General features: G+C 46.1%; 1 protein-coding gene across 2 annotated transcripts; it reads left to right on the top strand.

Annotated features, from left to right (window-relative positions):
- Positions 1–508: 508 nt before the first annotated feature.
- kdm5a (lysine demethylase 5A) lies at positions 509–15791 on the top strand. Of its 2 annotated transcripts, none has more exons than XM_086147017.1 (29): positions 509–1596; positions 2324–2401; positions 2757–2879; positions 3346–3516; positions 3902–4027; positions 4300–4378; positions 4488–4579; positions 4664–4822; positions 5538–5657; positions 5824–5982; positions 7199–7380; positions 7463–7625; positions 7729–7848; positions 7940–8134; positions 8301–8482; positions 8953–9077; positions 9206–9356; positions 9702–9822; positions 9959–10135; positions 10216–10394; positions 10492–10630; positions 11003–11182; positions 11310–11870; positions 11967–12125; positions 12466–12594; positions 12686–12833; positions 12949–13169; positions 13408–13878; positions 14906–15791. In XM_086147017.1, the coding sequence occupies exons 1-29, from the start codon at positions 1450–1452 to the stop codon at positions 15224–15226; spliced, it is 5178 nt and encodes a 1725-aa protein (XP_086003143.1). In that variant the 5' UTR covers positions 509–1449; the 3' UTR covers positions 15227–15791. The 2 variants fall into 2 exon arrangements, with proteins under 2 accessions (XP_086003143.1, XP_086003142.1); XM_086147016.1 differs by having other exon boundaries at positions 3902–4093.
- The last annotated feature ends 787 nt before the right edge of the window (positions 15792–16578 follow it).

Raw genomic sequence — 16578 nt, 5'->3', positions numbered from 1 at the left:
AAGATTAATCAGTTAGTTGGAAAGTCAAGGTCTAATGCTCATTTACGTAAGCTGAAGTAATGATGCGTTTAAGGGTCATACGAAACAATACGTTTCTTCCTCTTTAACCAGGAAAATACTGTCTACCCGTATCGTTTATGTCGTCGATTGTTGAAATTATTTTCATTATTGTAGCCCTCGCAATGACTCTACTGAACCGTATCGTTTGGATTCTAAATAAATGAGAAAATAGATGTTTTCCCCTTTTTTTCGCATCAGCGCCGTCATCAGTACTGTATATTCTTATTTCACAAGCTAAATTCCAACCGTCAAAAGTTTTTTTCCGGTAGAAGTAACTCTAAATTTATACTGTACTTCAATGCAACACATAGCTGTTTTTTTTGCAAAACGCGAACTCGGAAGTGAAGAAATTATCCGAGGATGTTGAATACACCATGTACTCGACGGCTCCCCGTACCACTGCTAGTTGCTGCTAGCACGTAAGCTAAATATGCTACAGTCGCTTGTTGCGACGTGAGATGAAATGAAAAGCCATAACTTCTGAATCAACACGAAAGGAGTGTTATCGTATCAAACATTATGCGAGCATCTCGCTGTGGAAAAAGTGGGCTGTTTTTATTCGAACAGTATCTCGGCTAACGTAAACAGCTGCGCAACGAGCTATCGCAGTTAAGCTCGTTTAAGCTAACAAAATTAGCCCTGCGCTAGTTCTCACGGCGTAAATGAATGGGTGTCGCTGTGAATGAATACACAAGTCAACAATGTACGCCTGCTACTACTAGCCCCTTGTTGTGGCGCTGCCTTTTCCGTACTAAAGTTAACTACCAGGTGGTCTTGGAAGTGGATACTTTTCTGCTGGAGGTGAATACAACGTTTTTCGCTGACCGAAGGACCCAGTCAGTCGTTGCTAACTCTTGGAAATGCATCATCATGAAGAAATCCTGCACTACCCGGTTACACGGGAGTAGCTAGGTTAGCATGTGATCGCCCCCACCCCCTCCCCAGCCATCATTGGCAAGTTTGAAACCAGGAATGGTTTGTTTTTGCACGCTTCTTTCCAAGTTCTGCGATCGTCCTTGGGCAAAGTAACGCAATTCCCCGCCGAGCTGATTTTGCGTGGATGCCGTCAGTGAGAAGGAATGATGGCGCTTTGGACAGACCCTTCTCGCTGTCCCAAGTAGAAGACTGTTGGCAAAGATTCCCTGTTTTGGTGTGTTTACGGATGCGGAGGGAACGCTGAGACCATTCGCAGCAAGTGACTGTCTTTTATCCACCTGATAAGCCATCGCGTCTGGGATGTCCGGTCATTGACGTGATTTGTAATTTGGGACATTTGAAGGATCATGGAGAAAGTCCACTCACGAAGAAGACTGTCAGGAATTATCATGGCCTACTGAGCTGAACTCCGCATCCCCATATTTAAGACTATCAACCAGCACAACTCTTAACATGTCTGCTTTTGCTGAGTTTGTCCCCCCTCCCGAATGTCCGGTTTTTGAGCCGAGTTGGGAAGATTTCTCAGATCCTCTTGGGTTTATCAACAAGATCCGACCCATTGCGGAGAAAACGGGAATCTGCAAGATCCGACCCCCTGAGGTAAACGCGTTTATGATTTTCCAGCGTTTGGATAAAACATTGTGTTGGGGTCGCGCAAGGATTTGATACTGGTGCTCTTGCATAGCCAGGGCTGGTTTAGTGTGGGCCTGCGTGAATTCTGGGAAATCCAACGACAGGACTAGTTGCCATCCCTCTAATAGAGGTCAAATAAGGCGTTATTTCTTTTAAAAGCAACTCAGTCGCTCACATTTTCCACATCAGGGTGATCCGGGGTTGGGGGTTCAGTAAAGAAAACTTCCACAGAGGTGGAGTACAATGTGTATTTTTGCTCATATTTTGCACTGTTTTAGTATTTGCAGCTAGCTACGTTCCAGCACGTTACACCTACGTTAGCTGCGTAAATGCGACATTGGGCCTAACGCTGTACTTACTCCTTTATAAACTCCCATTTATGCAATTAAGTGTGAACAAAAACAAACAACCACAGGGGCGGGAGGGGGAAAGAACCATTTTTTTTCACCCATAGCTATTGGTGAGGTCTGTCTTCACTTCTGAAATCGCAGCCAAAACAGAATTACATAATCACATAAGCTTGATAGACTATTTGCGCGCACGTCCTGAATGTTTCACAGTTAACAGCGGTTCCTCTCAGTGGTGCGTTTGAGAGCCGTCCGGTCATGACCGTTTTGTCACCTCGACAAGACGGCCGACGAACGAAAGGAAGTCTTCCTCGTCTCTCATAAAGCCTGTACTTTCTGTTTGTCAGGACTGGCAGCCCCCGTTCGCCTGCGATGTGCGCAACTTCCGCTTCACTCCCCGAGTGCAACGGCTGAACGAACTTGAGGTGGGTTCGCTCAAAACCATGCATCCTGAACACGAGAGCCACACAGGCCCGGAGGAAAAGCTAGAAGCCTATCCTTGAGAATAAAATGCTGTTTTATTTGTTGAGGACTATTACAGCATTCTATCGTGCTGCGCCCCCATACTTAACATTGCTTTGAGATGTGTTATTTAACTCCTGGCAGCATAGTATTTACCTTCGACTTCTTTGTCATAACACCTGTGGAGTCCCACAGGAGTTTTGCAAAGCATTGTTTTGAACTAAATTACATCATTCAGACATCTGTGCTGTGTGTGTAACAGTAAAAGGATTTGGCCTACCTGCGGAGTAATTTTTTTTCTCTCTTTCTCTCGTCCAGGCCCTCACTCGCATCAAGCTTAACTTTCTGGATCAAATTGCAAAATTTTGGGAGCTGCAGGGGTCCAAGATTCGATTTCCACATATTGAGAGGAAGATCCTGGACCTCTATCGACTCAGCAAGGTAAACAGAATACTTCTATTTATTTATTTTTAATTTTTTTTTTTCACTCATAAAGTCAACACAATTGGGGAATGGTGTTTTTTCAACGACTCATGAGTCAAACGACGGTCTTTTTTAAGTTTAAGACGCAAAAAATATGACATATTTTCGATGGAGTGGACCGCTGCACAAATAAACTGATCAGTGAAGGAACAGAAAATAACGGTTATTCGGTTATTGATGAGAGAGAATCCAGTGAATACTTGTGAGAATATGACAGAGGTATTTCAATTTGAATCGGGAGCAAAAATATTATGGAGCACAGCATTTGAAATATAAATTAGGATTGTCATGATGATACCTGACGTATAGTTGTTATTAAAAATTGATTATAAATAAACATATGTACACAGTGCTCAGTTATTCAGTGCCATTGGCCAGCCTTGGTTAGTTGTATTGAATACCTCTGTGTTTCTTTGTGCTTCAGATTGTGTCGTCCGAGGGCGGCTTTGAGACGGTGTGTAAAGAAAAGAGATGGTCCAAAGTGGCTGGGAGGATGGGATTCCCACCCGGGAAAGGGACGGGGTCATTACTGAGATCCCACTACGAGAGGATCCTCTATCCCTATGAGCTCTTCCAGTCTGGAGCCACTCTGACTGTAAGAGCTGCTGAAAACTGAAATTAAAGACAAGACGCTTTCTGTGCTATGAAATGACACACACAAATCACATTTTACTGCATTTTGCGGAAATATTAAGGCATTGTTTTTTTTTTGTTTTTTTTTTTTACATTTTCTGAAATATTTCCTAGTGCTCCGTCATTTTCATGTGTTTTAGGAGGTTTGGCTAAAATAGTTATATTGCTGCATATTATCATCATTTTTATTTTATTTCTTTTTAAGAATTCTACATCAGTATTTATTATAAAGGAGCCTGTGATGATGTCAAATTACAAGATTAACAACTGAAATGACTAATGGATTTTAATAGCAAATTAAATACATAAAATTGATTTTTTTTTTCCACGCTCCTTTTTCCAATCAGGGTATTCAACGGCTGTATGAGGAGGGCGATGACGGGGAAGATATGGAAGAGAGAGCTGGTGAGGATGCAGCAGAGGAAGAAGATCAAGAAGAGGAGGATGACAAGGATAAAGACAAAGACGAAGCGGTAGATGCAAAACAAACCAAAGAGCGGCTTTTGCCTGAGAGACGCTCCAGGCGCCTTAAGTCTGAGGTGAATAAACTACAGAAAAGTTAATGTTAAGGCAGGAGTTTGGGTCCGAGGAAGGACATCCATCTACATATTTTGCTAGTATTATTGTTGAGAATAGGTCACAGATGAAGGAAGGAAACTCGATTGAGGATTTTTAAGATATTCAATTCAAATTTGGGTGTGTCACTGACTGTTGCTCCGTCTGCTGTCTTTTTTTTTTCATCCAGAGGGAAAACAAGGAGCCTAAGGACCTGAAGTTCTTTGGCGCAAGTCCCAAGGTGGTGGGCCTAGAGATCGTGTCAGCAGGTAACGCATATTTTTGGTTCGCCTGAATTTTTTATTTTTTTTGCATGTGCTGCCCATTTCACAATGGTCTAACTGTTCTTCCATTTGTGTTTTTTCGGATTTCGCTTAGACGACGGGTTCACCAAGAAGCACCGTCACCTCAAAGCCCAGGCCTTCGCCATCAAAATGCGACCACGCAAGGAAACCTTGGAGGTCAACTTTGTGAGTGTCTGTTTATGTCTTGGTGTGATTTGGCCCCATTGATTCCGTATTTGTTCAGCGGTTGAAAGGTCATTGATCTCTTAGATCGACCTCTACCTCTGCCTGATGTGCGGACGGGGAGACGAGGAAGACCGCCTGCTGCTGTGTGACGGCTGTGATGACAGCTACCACACCTTTTGCCTGATCCCACCTTTACAGGATGTACCCAAGGGGGACTGGCGTTGCCCTAAGTGTGTTGCCGAGGTAACGTCTTACGTGTAAAAACACAAAGAAAAGTTCTTACCTGTGGCCATCAAACTTTGTCTTTCGTACCTGTGGCCATCAAACTTAATAACTCCTCCCCATTATGCAAGAATGAAACCTGGCAGCATTAAAATCAATATCATGTATCAAGTGAATGAAGACGTCTAGCAGAAGAATTTCTTTCGGGATTGATAAAGTTCTGTTCTGTTCGCGAGAAATTTGGGTTTGGTAGATAATCCCTTTGATGTGTATGGTTCTCCCACGCGCTACTTAGCCTCCGGTTTGTAAATTGAATCAAATGTGGGATTGCCAGTAAGTCCTGTTCCTTCAGACTTCATTCACCTGATCCGCAAAACGACACCAAGCAAGAGTCAATAGTAGACTAGGCTGTTTGGCATTGGCAGAAAAGACTTGGCATGTTTTTCATGGCCGCAGCCTACATGCTCTTCTCTGCTGCTCATTACACAAATGCATGTCCCTTACAAATGTGGCAGCGTTGAAAAGGGAAATATACAAGCTTTCCAGCAGTGTAAGATTTATTGGTGAGAAGCACTGTTATAACAAAGAAATAATCTACAAGCAAAGAATTTCCCTTCCTCTTTTGTGCTATGATTATTTCTAAATCGTTCTTTTATAGCAGAGCTATTTCTTTTTGCGCACTGCAAATATACACTTGTTTGTACCCCATCCTGAACTTGCCCCTCTAATCCGACAGGAGTGCAGTAAGCCTCGGGAGGCATTTGGATTCGAACAGGCCGTGAGGGAGTATTCTCTCCAGAGCTTTGGCGAGATGGCTGACCACTTCAAGTCGGACTATTTCAACATGCCCGTTCATGTATGTAAAATCCAGTGCTCTGACCTTGGGCTCATTAACAGTTAAGCTGACAGCCTGCGATTATTTTGCCACAATACTCAACAACATAAGTTGTTATGGCTGCTCAAAGGGCTATTAAGTGGTGAACAGGTGAGGGATTTTTACAAGTTCACCCTTGTGTCCGCAGATGGTGCCTACTGAGCTGGTGGAGAAAGAGTTTTGGCGTTTGGTCAGCAGCATTGAGGAGGACGTCATCGTGGAGTACGGCGCCGACATCAGCTCCAAGGACGTGGGCAGTGGCTTTCCTGTCAGGGACGGGAAGAGGAGGCTACTTGGAGATGAAGAGGTTGGAAAGGTCTTCTGTTTTTCATGCGTCTCCGCACAAGGTCTGTCGCAGACCTTGACTTCCGATTGAAGTGGAGAGTTCTTCTCGTGTTGAAGCACAATATCGAAATGCTTGCAAAAATTCAATGATCCATGCTTATTTGCAGCTTAAATGTGTCATCCACTTCAGAATAGTGGAATATATGTATTTATTCGATGCATCTCAGCTTCTCTTATAATTAGAGCCCAACTGGTGCAAGTCAGCCACTATCAACCTTTGATATAGAAACTGCAGTATGCTATCGCACCAGCGTTGTGTTGGCCAAAGTGCTACAAAATGAAAACACAACAAAAGATGATTTTTTTTAATGTAAAACCAGACACCAGACCAGACACCAAAATGGCATTCAATATTGTTAGTGTCTCAACAACTTTTTTTTGTTTACACTTTGTTTTAAGCCCAACATTGGATTTCACTGGCAAGTTTGGCCGAGACAAAGCCCAACATCTATCTGGTATTTAACATTTAAATGGTGCATGAAAATCAATCAAGTGATAAATATATGACTAGATAAAATAAAAATGAACTTGTGAATTTAAATTTGCTTTTGGCACTGTTATAAAAGTTTTTGTTTACAGGACTACTTGTATGTTAATACTTATTGTATTATTTCGAAAAAGTAATTTTGAGTGTGACCAAACCCCTGACTTTTTTTTTTTTTTTTTTTTTTTTGCCACCTCTATGAAACCGTTCAAACTGCGTGACTCATTCTATCTACTCTCAAGGTCAATTACCAAATTTTTAGTGAATAAATTGGCTTTATTTGGTTTTAATGACCTCCCACTAGACTTTAAATACTGTCACAACCTGTGCAACGTGAAATACTGGGGGGCAGATAGGGGTTGTATCAACCACACATATGTTTACTAGGACAAAGTTGAAGCAGGGGGACATAACTTGCACTCGGTCCCATCGGTAGCTTTAAATGCCGCTAGTTTAACAACCCAATGTTATCGGGTCATTAAGTTTTTTAAAGTGTTCTATCAAATAATTTTCCTTTTGTATTTCAGCCATATGGGAAACGTCGTATCACTGTGCATATTCGCCTCACATCTTGTAGAGACATTTGCTCGGACGTTCTGTCCTAAAACCCATGTTTGCCAAGTAGTTTCCCCACCGTGTCGCCGTGGAGCGTGTCCTCGAGCTGACAGAAGCACATTTCCCCCTCTTCTTCTAGGAGTACGCAAACTCTGGCTGGAATCTGAACAACATGCCAGTTTTGGAGCAGTCAGTCCTTACTCACATCAATGTGGACATCTCAGGTATGAAGGTTCCATGGCTCTACGTGGGCATGTGTTTCTCCTCGTTCTGCTGGCACATCGAGGACCACTGGAGCTCCTCAATCAATTTTTTGCATTGGTGAGTGGCTCCATCGTATTCGTTAACATAGGTGCGGGACGGCGTGTACTTTAGAATAATTGCTAAAATAATTGCTCCTTAGGGGTGAGCCAAAGACCTGGTATGGAGTCCCGGCCTCGGCAGCTGAGCAGCTGGAGGCGGTTATGAAAAAGTTGGCTCCGGAGCTGTTTGACTCGCAGCCAGACCTCCTCCATCAGCTGGTCACCATCATGAATCCCAATGTTCTGATGGAACACGGTGTCCCTGTATGTAGGCCGAACATGGCATCGCTATTAAACCCTGTGGGGTCTCGATGTTTTTAATTTCAGAATCGTGTTTTTCCACCCCTTCCCCCTTCCCCCCCGTCAGGTGTACAGGACCAATCAGTGTGCGGGCGAGTTTGTGGTGACTTTCCCCAGGGCTTATCACAGTGGCTTCAACCAGGGCTACAATTTCGCGGAGGCCGTAAACTTCTGTACTGCTGACTGGGTGGGTTGAAAAGCAGAACGTTTACATCCTTGAAACCTTTTATTATTTTTACCCTTGTCTTCTCTTAATGCATATGTGGCTCAATTTTCAGTTACCAATGGGTCGTCAGTGCGTCGCTCACTATCGGCGCCTGCACCGCTACTGTGTCTTCTCTCACGAGGAGCTGCTGTGCAAGATGGCCGCTGATCCGGAGAGCCTGGACGTGGAGCTGGCCGCCGCCGTTTTCAAAGAAATGGGGGAGATGATGGAGGAGGAGACGAAGCTGAGACAAGCAGTGCAAGAGATGGTAGGATGAAAGATGTAGTTGGGTTTTTTGGGTGATTTGTCGTGAAATTTGTCCCTTACCCCAATATTTTGTGTAGAAATGATAACATGCGTATACTCACATGTGGATACTTTAAGGGATTAAAATGTGCACATCTTCAGTTTTCGGAATCCCACTCTGCTTGCAGGGGGTACTGTCCTCCGAGCAGGAGGTTTTTGAGCTGGTACCCGATGATGAGCGCCAGTGCCACAAGTGTAAAACCACTTGTTTCCTCTCCGCGCTGACCTGCTCCTGTAGCCCTGATCGACTGGTTTGTCTCCATCATGCAGCTGACCTCTGCGACTGTCCGCTCGGCAATAAGTGTCTCAGGTAAGAATCGCAGTTTAAACGTTGTACCTATTACATCTCTGGATGTGGTACGAGTTATCAACTAATGCTAAAACGGTTCTCCGCAGTTAGAGCTGTAACATTTGGTTGTGTGGCCGCGGCTGCTTTTGTATGTGTGAATAAAATACAGAGAGGAGGAGATGGTTGGATAGCGGACAAGTAAACCAAGGAGTATGACGCTTACCATCGGTTGCTTGGGGTTGGGACCAGTCTAGCATTGAGCGGTGTTTTATTTTAATTGGTTGGTTGACCATCCGAACACCGTTTTATCTCTGCATACACTCCTATATTAATTATTGAATTCTCATCAACCGGACTTAATTACCTTCACTTTTTGAAGTGAAGAAAATCAAGTCCAGTTGCCACGACAGGAAGATTTCGACAAGAATACACCCCGACCTGGATGAGCCAGAACCTCCATTTACATACACTCATTATCATTACCCTTGCAGGTATCGCTATGATCTTGATGAGTTTCCAAATATGCTCTACGGCGTGAAGACTCGGGCACAGTCCTATGACACCTGGGCAAAGAGGGTCACTGAGGCCCTGGCTGCTGACCAGAAGAACAAGAAAGGTCTGTTCTTTATTGAATAAATAAAAAAAAACAACACCATCTTCGACAACATTGCACTTGTTAATTGCTTGGCAAACGTTTGTATTAATACCGGTTTATACCTCCTTCATCTCCCCTCTTTGCTCAAGATCTTATTGAGCTCAAGGTATTACTGGAGGACGCCGAGGACAGGAAGTACCCGGAGAATGCTCTGTTCCGCCGCCTCAGGGAGATGGTTAAAGAGGCAGATACGTGCTCCTCTGTAGCCCAGCTGTTGCTCAGCCGCAAGCAGAGACACAGGCCAGTGGAAACACTTATTTTATACGTTTATTTATTTTATAAAACTTAACTTTTACTTACCTTTCTCCTGACACCCTTTCGGGGCAGATGGTTTTACTTAGAGTGAATTTCCTTTTACTAATGTAGATGATTTCAAGGTTTTGAGTGCAAACGTTCAAAGCAGTACAGAAACGTAATAAAACCAAGAGTTGGCAGCGCAGTGAAAACAATGTTAAATGAAATGTGTAAAACAAAAGACATAAAATGCATGAATGTATAAATCAAAAGAAGTTTTTTTTTTTTCTCGCGTTTCAATTTGTCTGCGCATCGCGTCGCAACAAATGCTTTTTCATGTCAAATCTACAGCAGTCGCCTGCGTTCGGACAGCAGTCGTAACCGCACCAAGCTGACGGTGGACGAACTCAAGGCCTTCGTGGAGCAGCTCTACAGGCTGCCCTGTGTCATCAGCCAGGCGCGGCAGGTCAAAGTGAGTCCGCGCACTTGCCGAGGAAACTGTTTTTACAGTTTTACAACTGTTTTTTTAATTAATGTTATCCCTCAAATTGTGTGATGGCCATCTATCAAGTCTGTAATTTCAACTGTGATCACTCCTGTGTGCCCAGGAGTTGCTGGAGAATGTAGAGGACTTCCATGAGCGGGCCCAGGTCGCGCTGGCTGATGAGATGCCAGATTCCTCCAAACTGCAGGCCCTGTTGGACCTCGGCAGCGGCCTGGATGTAGAACTACCTGAGCTCCCCAGACTTAAGCAGGAGCTCCAGCAAGCCCGATGGCTCGATGAGGTCAGCCTTCATCAGGTGACATATTTGGAGCATGGAAAGTGAAGTTAATAAGCAAAGGCCTTCTGCTTGTGACATCGTAGGTGCGCATGACCCTGACCGAACCCAACCGTGTTACCCTGGAGCTGATGAAGAGGTTGATTGACTCTGGGGTGGGCCTGGCTCCCCATCACGCCGTGGAGAAAGCGATGGCCGAACTTCAGGAGATACTAACTGTCTCAGAGAGATGGGAGGACAAAGCTCGCGCTTGCCTCCAGGCGAGGTAAGGCGACACACCACGGAAAAAATTGTATTATAGCACGTCGACAACTTTCAAATATGCCTCCGTGTATGATGCTTGTCTTTTTCAATACACAAAGACCTCGCCACAGCATGGCCACATTGGAGAGTATCGTGCTGGAAGCCAGGAATATCCCAGCATACCTACCCAACATCCTGGCCCTCCGGGAGGCCCTGCAGAAAGCGAAGGACTGGACCTCCAAGGTGGAGGCCATCCAAGTACGTACTTGAGAGTTTCACTCTTTGAGAGTCACTTTGGGAAAACCTGATTTCCGTAGTGAATCGAACAACACAAATAGAAACAAAAAGTGCAACCGGGGAATGTAAACAGAGCCGGATTCTTCGTATAGCCCTGCATGATGATGTAGAGGTCCTTTCGGATTGCCAACTAGTTCCCACGAGAAATTGGTTTTAAGGTCACAAACGGTGTATGTCGGAATGATGGAACTTTTTTACGACTTTCTTAAAAAATTCACGGGAGATGGCGACGTTGCCATGAAACGCCGTAAACTGAGGACTTCATGTACATTTGTGAAGACGATGCAAACCCATGGTTTGTAATAATAACAGTAATCTGTCCGTCACACACAGAGCGGCAGTAGCTTTGCCTACCTGGAGCAGCTGGAGAGCCTGCTCGCCCGGGGTCGCTCTATCCCCGTGAGGTTAGATCCACTGGCTCAGGTGGAGTCTCAGGTAGCTGCGGCACGAGCGTGGAGGGAGAGGACGGCCCGGACCTTCCTCAAAAAGAATTCCACATACACGTTGCTGCAGGTGAGGGAGAAGCAGTCGTCGATCAGGTTCTTACCTTGGAAACGTGATCATTTTTGCATTCAATGAAAATGTTATGCAATGCTGTGCAGTTGCGATGTGTGAATTTTTTTTTTTTTATATTTTCCAGGTTCTGAGTCCTCGTGTGGACATCGGCGTGTACGGCAACAGCAAGAGCAAGCGCAAGCGTGTGAAAGAGCTGATGGAGAAGGAGCGAGGAGGCTTTGACCCCGACACCTTGAGTGACTTAGAGGAGAGCTTCGAGGAGGTGCGAGACCCCGCCAGCGTAGTGGCGGCCTTCAAAGCTAAAGAGCAGAAAGAAGTGGAGGCTATCCACTCACTCCGGGCGGCCAATCTCGCCAAGATGGCCATGGCCGATCGCATAGAGGAGGTCAAGTTCTGCCTGTGTCGAAAGACAGCCAGCGGATTTATGTTGCAGTGCGAGCTTTGCAAGGACTGGTTCCACGGCGTATGCGTGCCTCTGCCGAAGACGGGATCGCAGAAGAAGTTGGGCGCTGGTTGGCAAAGTAACAGCAAAGATTCCAAATTCCTCTGCCCGCTGTGTCAGAGGTCGAGGAGACCGAGATTAGAGACTATCCTGTCGCTGCTGGTGTCCCTACAGAAGCTTCCAGTGCGTCTCCCGGAAGGAGAGGCCCTCCAGTGTTTGACGGAGAGGGCAATGAGCTGGCAGGTTTGCATCGAAAAGCATCCGGAAAGCGTCCCCTCCCTGATTTACAACCAATCGGCATTCAAAAAAAATGAAACATTTTGTTTCTTTCCCAATCAGGATCGGGCGCGTCAGGCCCTCGCCACCGAGGAGCTGTCCTCAGCCCTGGCAAAGCTGTCAGTGCTGAGCCAGCGCATGGTGGAGCAGGCTGCGCGGGAGAAAACGGAGAAAATCATCAACGCTGAGCTTCAAAAAGCCGCCGCCAATCCCGACCTGCAGGTGCTTTAAGATTCGCATTTTTCATAACGGTCGGATTTCTCCGAAACGCACAGTCGGAACGTCACAGTGACACTTGGACTGTGTGCCTCCTCTTTGGGTTTAGATGTAGAGATGAGCCTCACCACAAGAGGGCAGTAACATGAAATGACAGAAAAGGACAGGATCAGACGTATTTTCAGGCTGTATGTGGCACAAACAGTTGATTTAATGGATTCAATTTCAAAATTCTAGCGTCAGAGAATGTTGTCCGTAGCCATCCATATGCGATAATCTGCTTACCCTTGAATTTTTTTTTTTCACGGCGGATGTCAAAGTAAATACCATGTGTTTCCCGACCCAGGGCCACATCCAGACATTTCAGCAGTCGGGTTTCAGCAGGGCAACGTCGCCTCGCCAATCCGTGGACTACGATGATGAGGAAACCGACTCAGACGAGGACATCAGGGAGACCTACGGCTATGACATGAAGGTATAAGGCAGACAAACGATTCATTTGATTTTATTTTTAATCATCTCCGAACCCACTAAACTGAGAAAGATACCCATTCGATTGACCTCAGGACCCTGGTGAGGTAAAGCCCTACCTTTTCTGCGATGAGGAGATCCCTGTAAAGTCTGAAGAGGTGGTTAGTCACATGTGGCCGGCTGCAACGCCCTCCTTCTGCGCTGAACACGCATACTCCTCAGCTTCCAAGTCCTATGTTCAAAGTAAGTCATCCTGACTGACTATTTAAGTGCAAGTAATTTTGCAAAAACAAGAGTCAAGAATGTCAGAAAATAGCAGAAAACATTCGCATTTTGATATCCAAACGCCACATTTCAGATTTGGGAACACCCAGAAAGCAGCCCAGGAAGACCCCCCTGGTGCCGCGCAGCTTGGAGCCGCCTGTGCTGGAGCTCTCCCCGCAGGCCAAGGCTCAGCTGGAGGAGCTGATGATGCTGGGTGACCTGCTGGAGGTGTCCCTGGACGAGACCCAGCACATCTGGAGGATCTTGCAGGCCACGCACCCTCCCTTGGAGGAGAGATTCCTGCAAGTCATGGAGGTAGGAGAGTCAGTTATTACACAACCTGCTCAGCTGGACCCAGTGGCAAATACTGGGTCCGGTCTTGTCAGTAGATTGGTGTCGCAATCCATTTTCCGGTGTTGTTTCCAATTCCCTCTCCAAGTTTAAACCAAACTTTTTAAGACCTGAAAAGTTTCTGTAAACAATAGCAGCATGTTTTAAGCTCCAGGTTTTTTTTATCTCCTTTATCCTTTTTTTTTTTTTCCTCTCTCTTCAGCCCGAAGACTCTCCAATGGAGAAACCTCTGAAAATCAAACTAAAGGACTCTGAGAAGAAAAGGAAACGGAAGTTAGAGAGAGCAGAGCACCACCACCACATGCTGATGGCCGCCACGGGCGGCGCCTCGGCAATGAGCGACGCGCGGCCGGCAAAGTCGAAGGAGCTGAAGCGGGTCGGGCTGGAACTCGGCATAACGGGGAAACCCAAGAAGAAGAAGCTCAAGCTCAACCTGGAAAAGAGCCGCGAGATGAAGCAGCTTGCCAAGAGGCTGGCGAAGGAGGAGAAGGAGAGGAAGAGGAAGGAGAAGGCGGCTGCCAAAGCGGAGGCCATCAGGGAAGGGCTGGAGAAGCGGAAGGAGAAGAAGATCCTCGACATTCCTTCCAAGTATGACTGGTCCGGGGCCGAGGACTCGAACGACGAGAACGCCGTGTGCGCGGCCAAGAACTGCCAGAGACCCTGCAAAGATAAGGTGTGGACCTGGCAAAATACAATTTCAGAACCCCCTCCACCCCACTTCCCTCTGAAAGCAAGTGCTTTCGAGCAGTGGTGGTTTTTCAGCGAAAAGCACAAGGGTTATATCATAGATGATTGTTAGACAGCGCTACAGCTTAGATGTTAACAGAGGTCAAAGGTGACCATGTGACTGTGCATCTTTTTTATAAATACTTCCGATACGGCATGACTCGCCCGACACCTTTCTGGATCCTCGCGATATTGGTCCCGATAGCGTAGAAGTACCTCTACTTTGAGTTCGACGCAACGTTAGGTTGCCGCTGGCGTTCAGTGCTTTCGGTCGTTGCTTTTTCAGTCGATCTCCGAACGATAGCGAGGAACCGGACTGGGTTAGCCTAGACACGGTTCTCTCCGAAATTCGCTCTTTTCCGAAGTTCCCCTTTTATTGCCATGGGAAAACAGCAGTTGTATGTTCTGCAGCCTTAGAATTGTTGAGAATTAAAAACACACAAAAAAAAAATTTTCCCCCTTCGCCGTCAGTAGTGCAGACTAGCCTGATAAATCTGCCACAATGTGAATAGTCTCGGCGCGATTCTCCATTTTTATACCTCTAAGTTGGCAAACTCCGTAATTTCTCTGAACGACAGTTTTTCCCCCGAGTTAATAGCAAGCACTTTTCAAAACGATTGTGTAACTTTTATCGAATATCTACAGCTGATAACAGTACTGGAACACCTTAAGGAGAGTTACACATAATGTATTAACAGGAAGGAGTGGCCATGGCCCCTTTTCTCGCCGACGACACTCGAAACGAGCCGCCCAGGTTAACCAGTGGCCAGTTTGCCTCCACACACGTGCAGGGTGGACAGGAGGTTGGCGCTGTCATGAAAAATCAGATAAACACAAATTCCACACATAGATAAATGATATAGATGAGTGTTCTGATTATTTTTTTTTCGGTGATGACAAGATTTACTTCCAGATCGTGTGTGTCAGGAACGTGAAGTCAAACGTAGACATTCACCAATTGCGCTTGTTTCCAGGTGGACTGGGTGCAGTGCGACGGCGGCTGCGACGAGTGGTTCCACCAGGTGTGCGTGGGCGTTTCGTGCGAAATGGCCGAGAACGAGGATTACATTTGCCTGGACTGCTCCCGCAAGGCGGCCGGGGCGAACCGGGGGGCGCTGGGGGTGACGCTGGAGGAGGTGGCAGAGGACAACGTGGTGCTGCTGGCGTCCCCGATGCGTGGCGGCAGTGCACAGGGCCCGTCCCCGTCGCCGGCCGCCGCACCGTGGTCGCTTGCATCCACCGCCTCTCACCTGAACCCGGCGACTTCACAGCAGGAACCGCCGCACAGCAGTTAGCGTTCAGGGCTTCAGACTGGCTCCGAATACTGTACCTCACACGATAAACCCAACACCCATCCGGGATAGCGTCTGAACCTGCAAGAGTGCGGCGATCCGGAGGGACGAGCCGATCCGGAGGGACGAGCTCGGCGCCTCTCCGCTCGGCCCGCCCGGACCGAAAAGCACAAGAATCGGCGGGGAAGCCGTCTGAAACAGATGCTTTCCTCCGTGAATGAAGCGGGCACCGAGGTGGGACGAGACATCCCACCCCGCCGGAGTTTTCCCCCTATAAAGCTCCACCAGCCACTTACCGGTTCTGCTCTCTCCAGTAATAAGTCGCAGTCAAACACTCAGTTACCCAGCTGTTGTACTTAAATAATAATGTTCCCGGTCGTGTTTCACTGGACATCCCGCCTCCCACTCCTCTGCCTGGTAACGTCTCAATATGTAGGACTCAAGACTAGGAAAAAGAAATGGTTTTGACGTAGTGAAATTATTTATAATGTAAATAGCTTTTTAAGCGATTAAACCGATGGATTGTGTTTTTTTTCTCACCTTTAATAAACAGTTCCTAGTCAAATGATCAAATGTCAGATTTTAAGTCTGTCGTTTTCACGGAGGAAATGCATCCGAGCACCCGCGAACAAGGAAACTTGAGTTTTGTGAGCGTCACACTTTCCCCACGCATACAAGAAAAGTCTGATGTGTGTTTTTATTGATCGAAGGATCCTTGAACGTGAAGGGTTTCGCTAATTTCTCCTTGACCAGGTAATGAAGCTGCGACTTTCAAGAACCAAACAACCGAAGCAAACCTTATTTGTAAAATCCTGTCAATCTTAAAGAAACTGAAAGTGGAGTCCAAGCTGATTTCTGGAGAGCTAACAGGATTTTTATATCAGTGACTAATTTATGGAAGTTCAGAGTATTCCTTATGCCTACATAAGTGACTCACTTTTTGTATCTTTAATTTTTCTGTATTTACTACTGCAGTTAAATACCTCCCAACAGTATCCAACCTACAATTCCATTGTTTCTTTGTAAAAAAAAAAAACTAAGTTTAGGCCTTAACAGCTGGTGTGTACATTATGGGTCGTTCCAGGTAACAATACGAAATCCAAGCCTTTCTAACTAAATCAAATCGGATCAGATCGGGGCACAAATGCTACGAACGGGCTAAACCTCGCCGGCAGTGTTACCGAGAGGGCGGTTTTGTTTCAGTGCTCCTTGGTTAACCTTCACTCTCCGACTGTTACACATTTGTCCAATTAGACGAGAGGCATTGTTAACAAGCATGTTGTCGCCGGAAGTGTTGTGAAATCACGTGTTTTGCCACTCCTGTTTACGGAGATTTGGATGGAACGCCTTTTCCT

The sequence above is a fragment of the Fistularia commersonii genome, chromosome 5 (assembly GCF_037954325.1).
Source record: "Fistularia commersonii isolate RoL2024-O1a breed Wild chromosome 5, RoL_Fcom_v1.0, whole genome shotgun sequence".
NCBI lineage: Eukaryota > Metazoa > Chordata > Actinopteri > Syngnathiformes > Fistulariidae > Fistularia > Fistularia commersonii.
The sequence above is the reverse complement of the archived record's forward strand: the minus strand, read 5'-3'. Positions and strand labels throughout refer to the sequence as shown.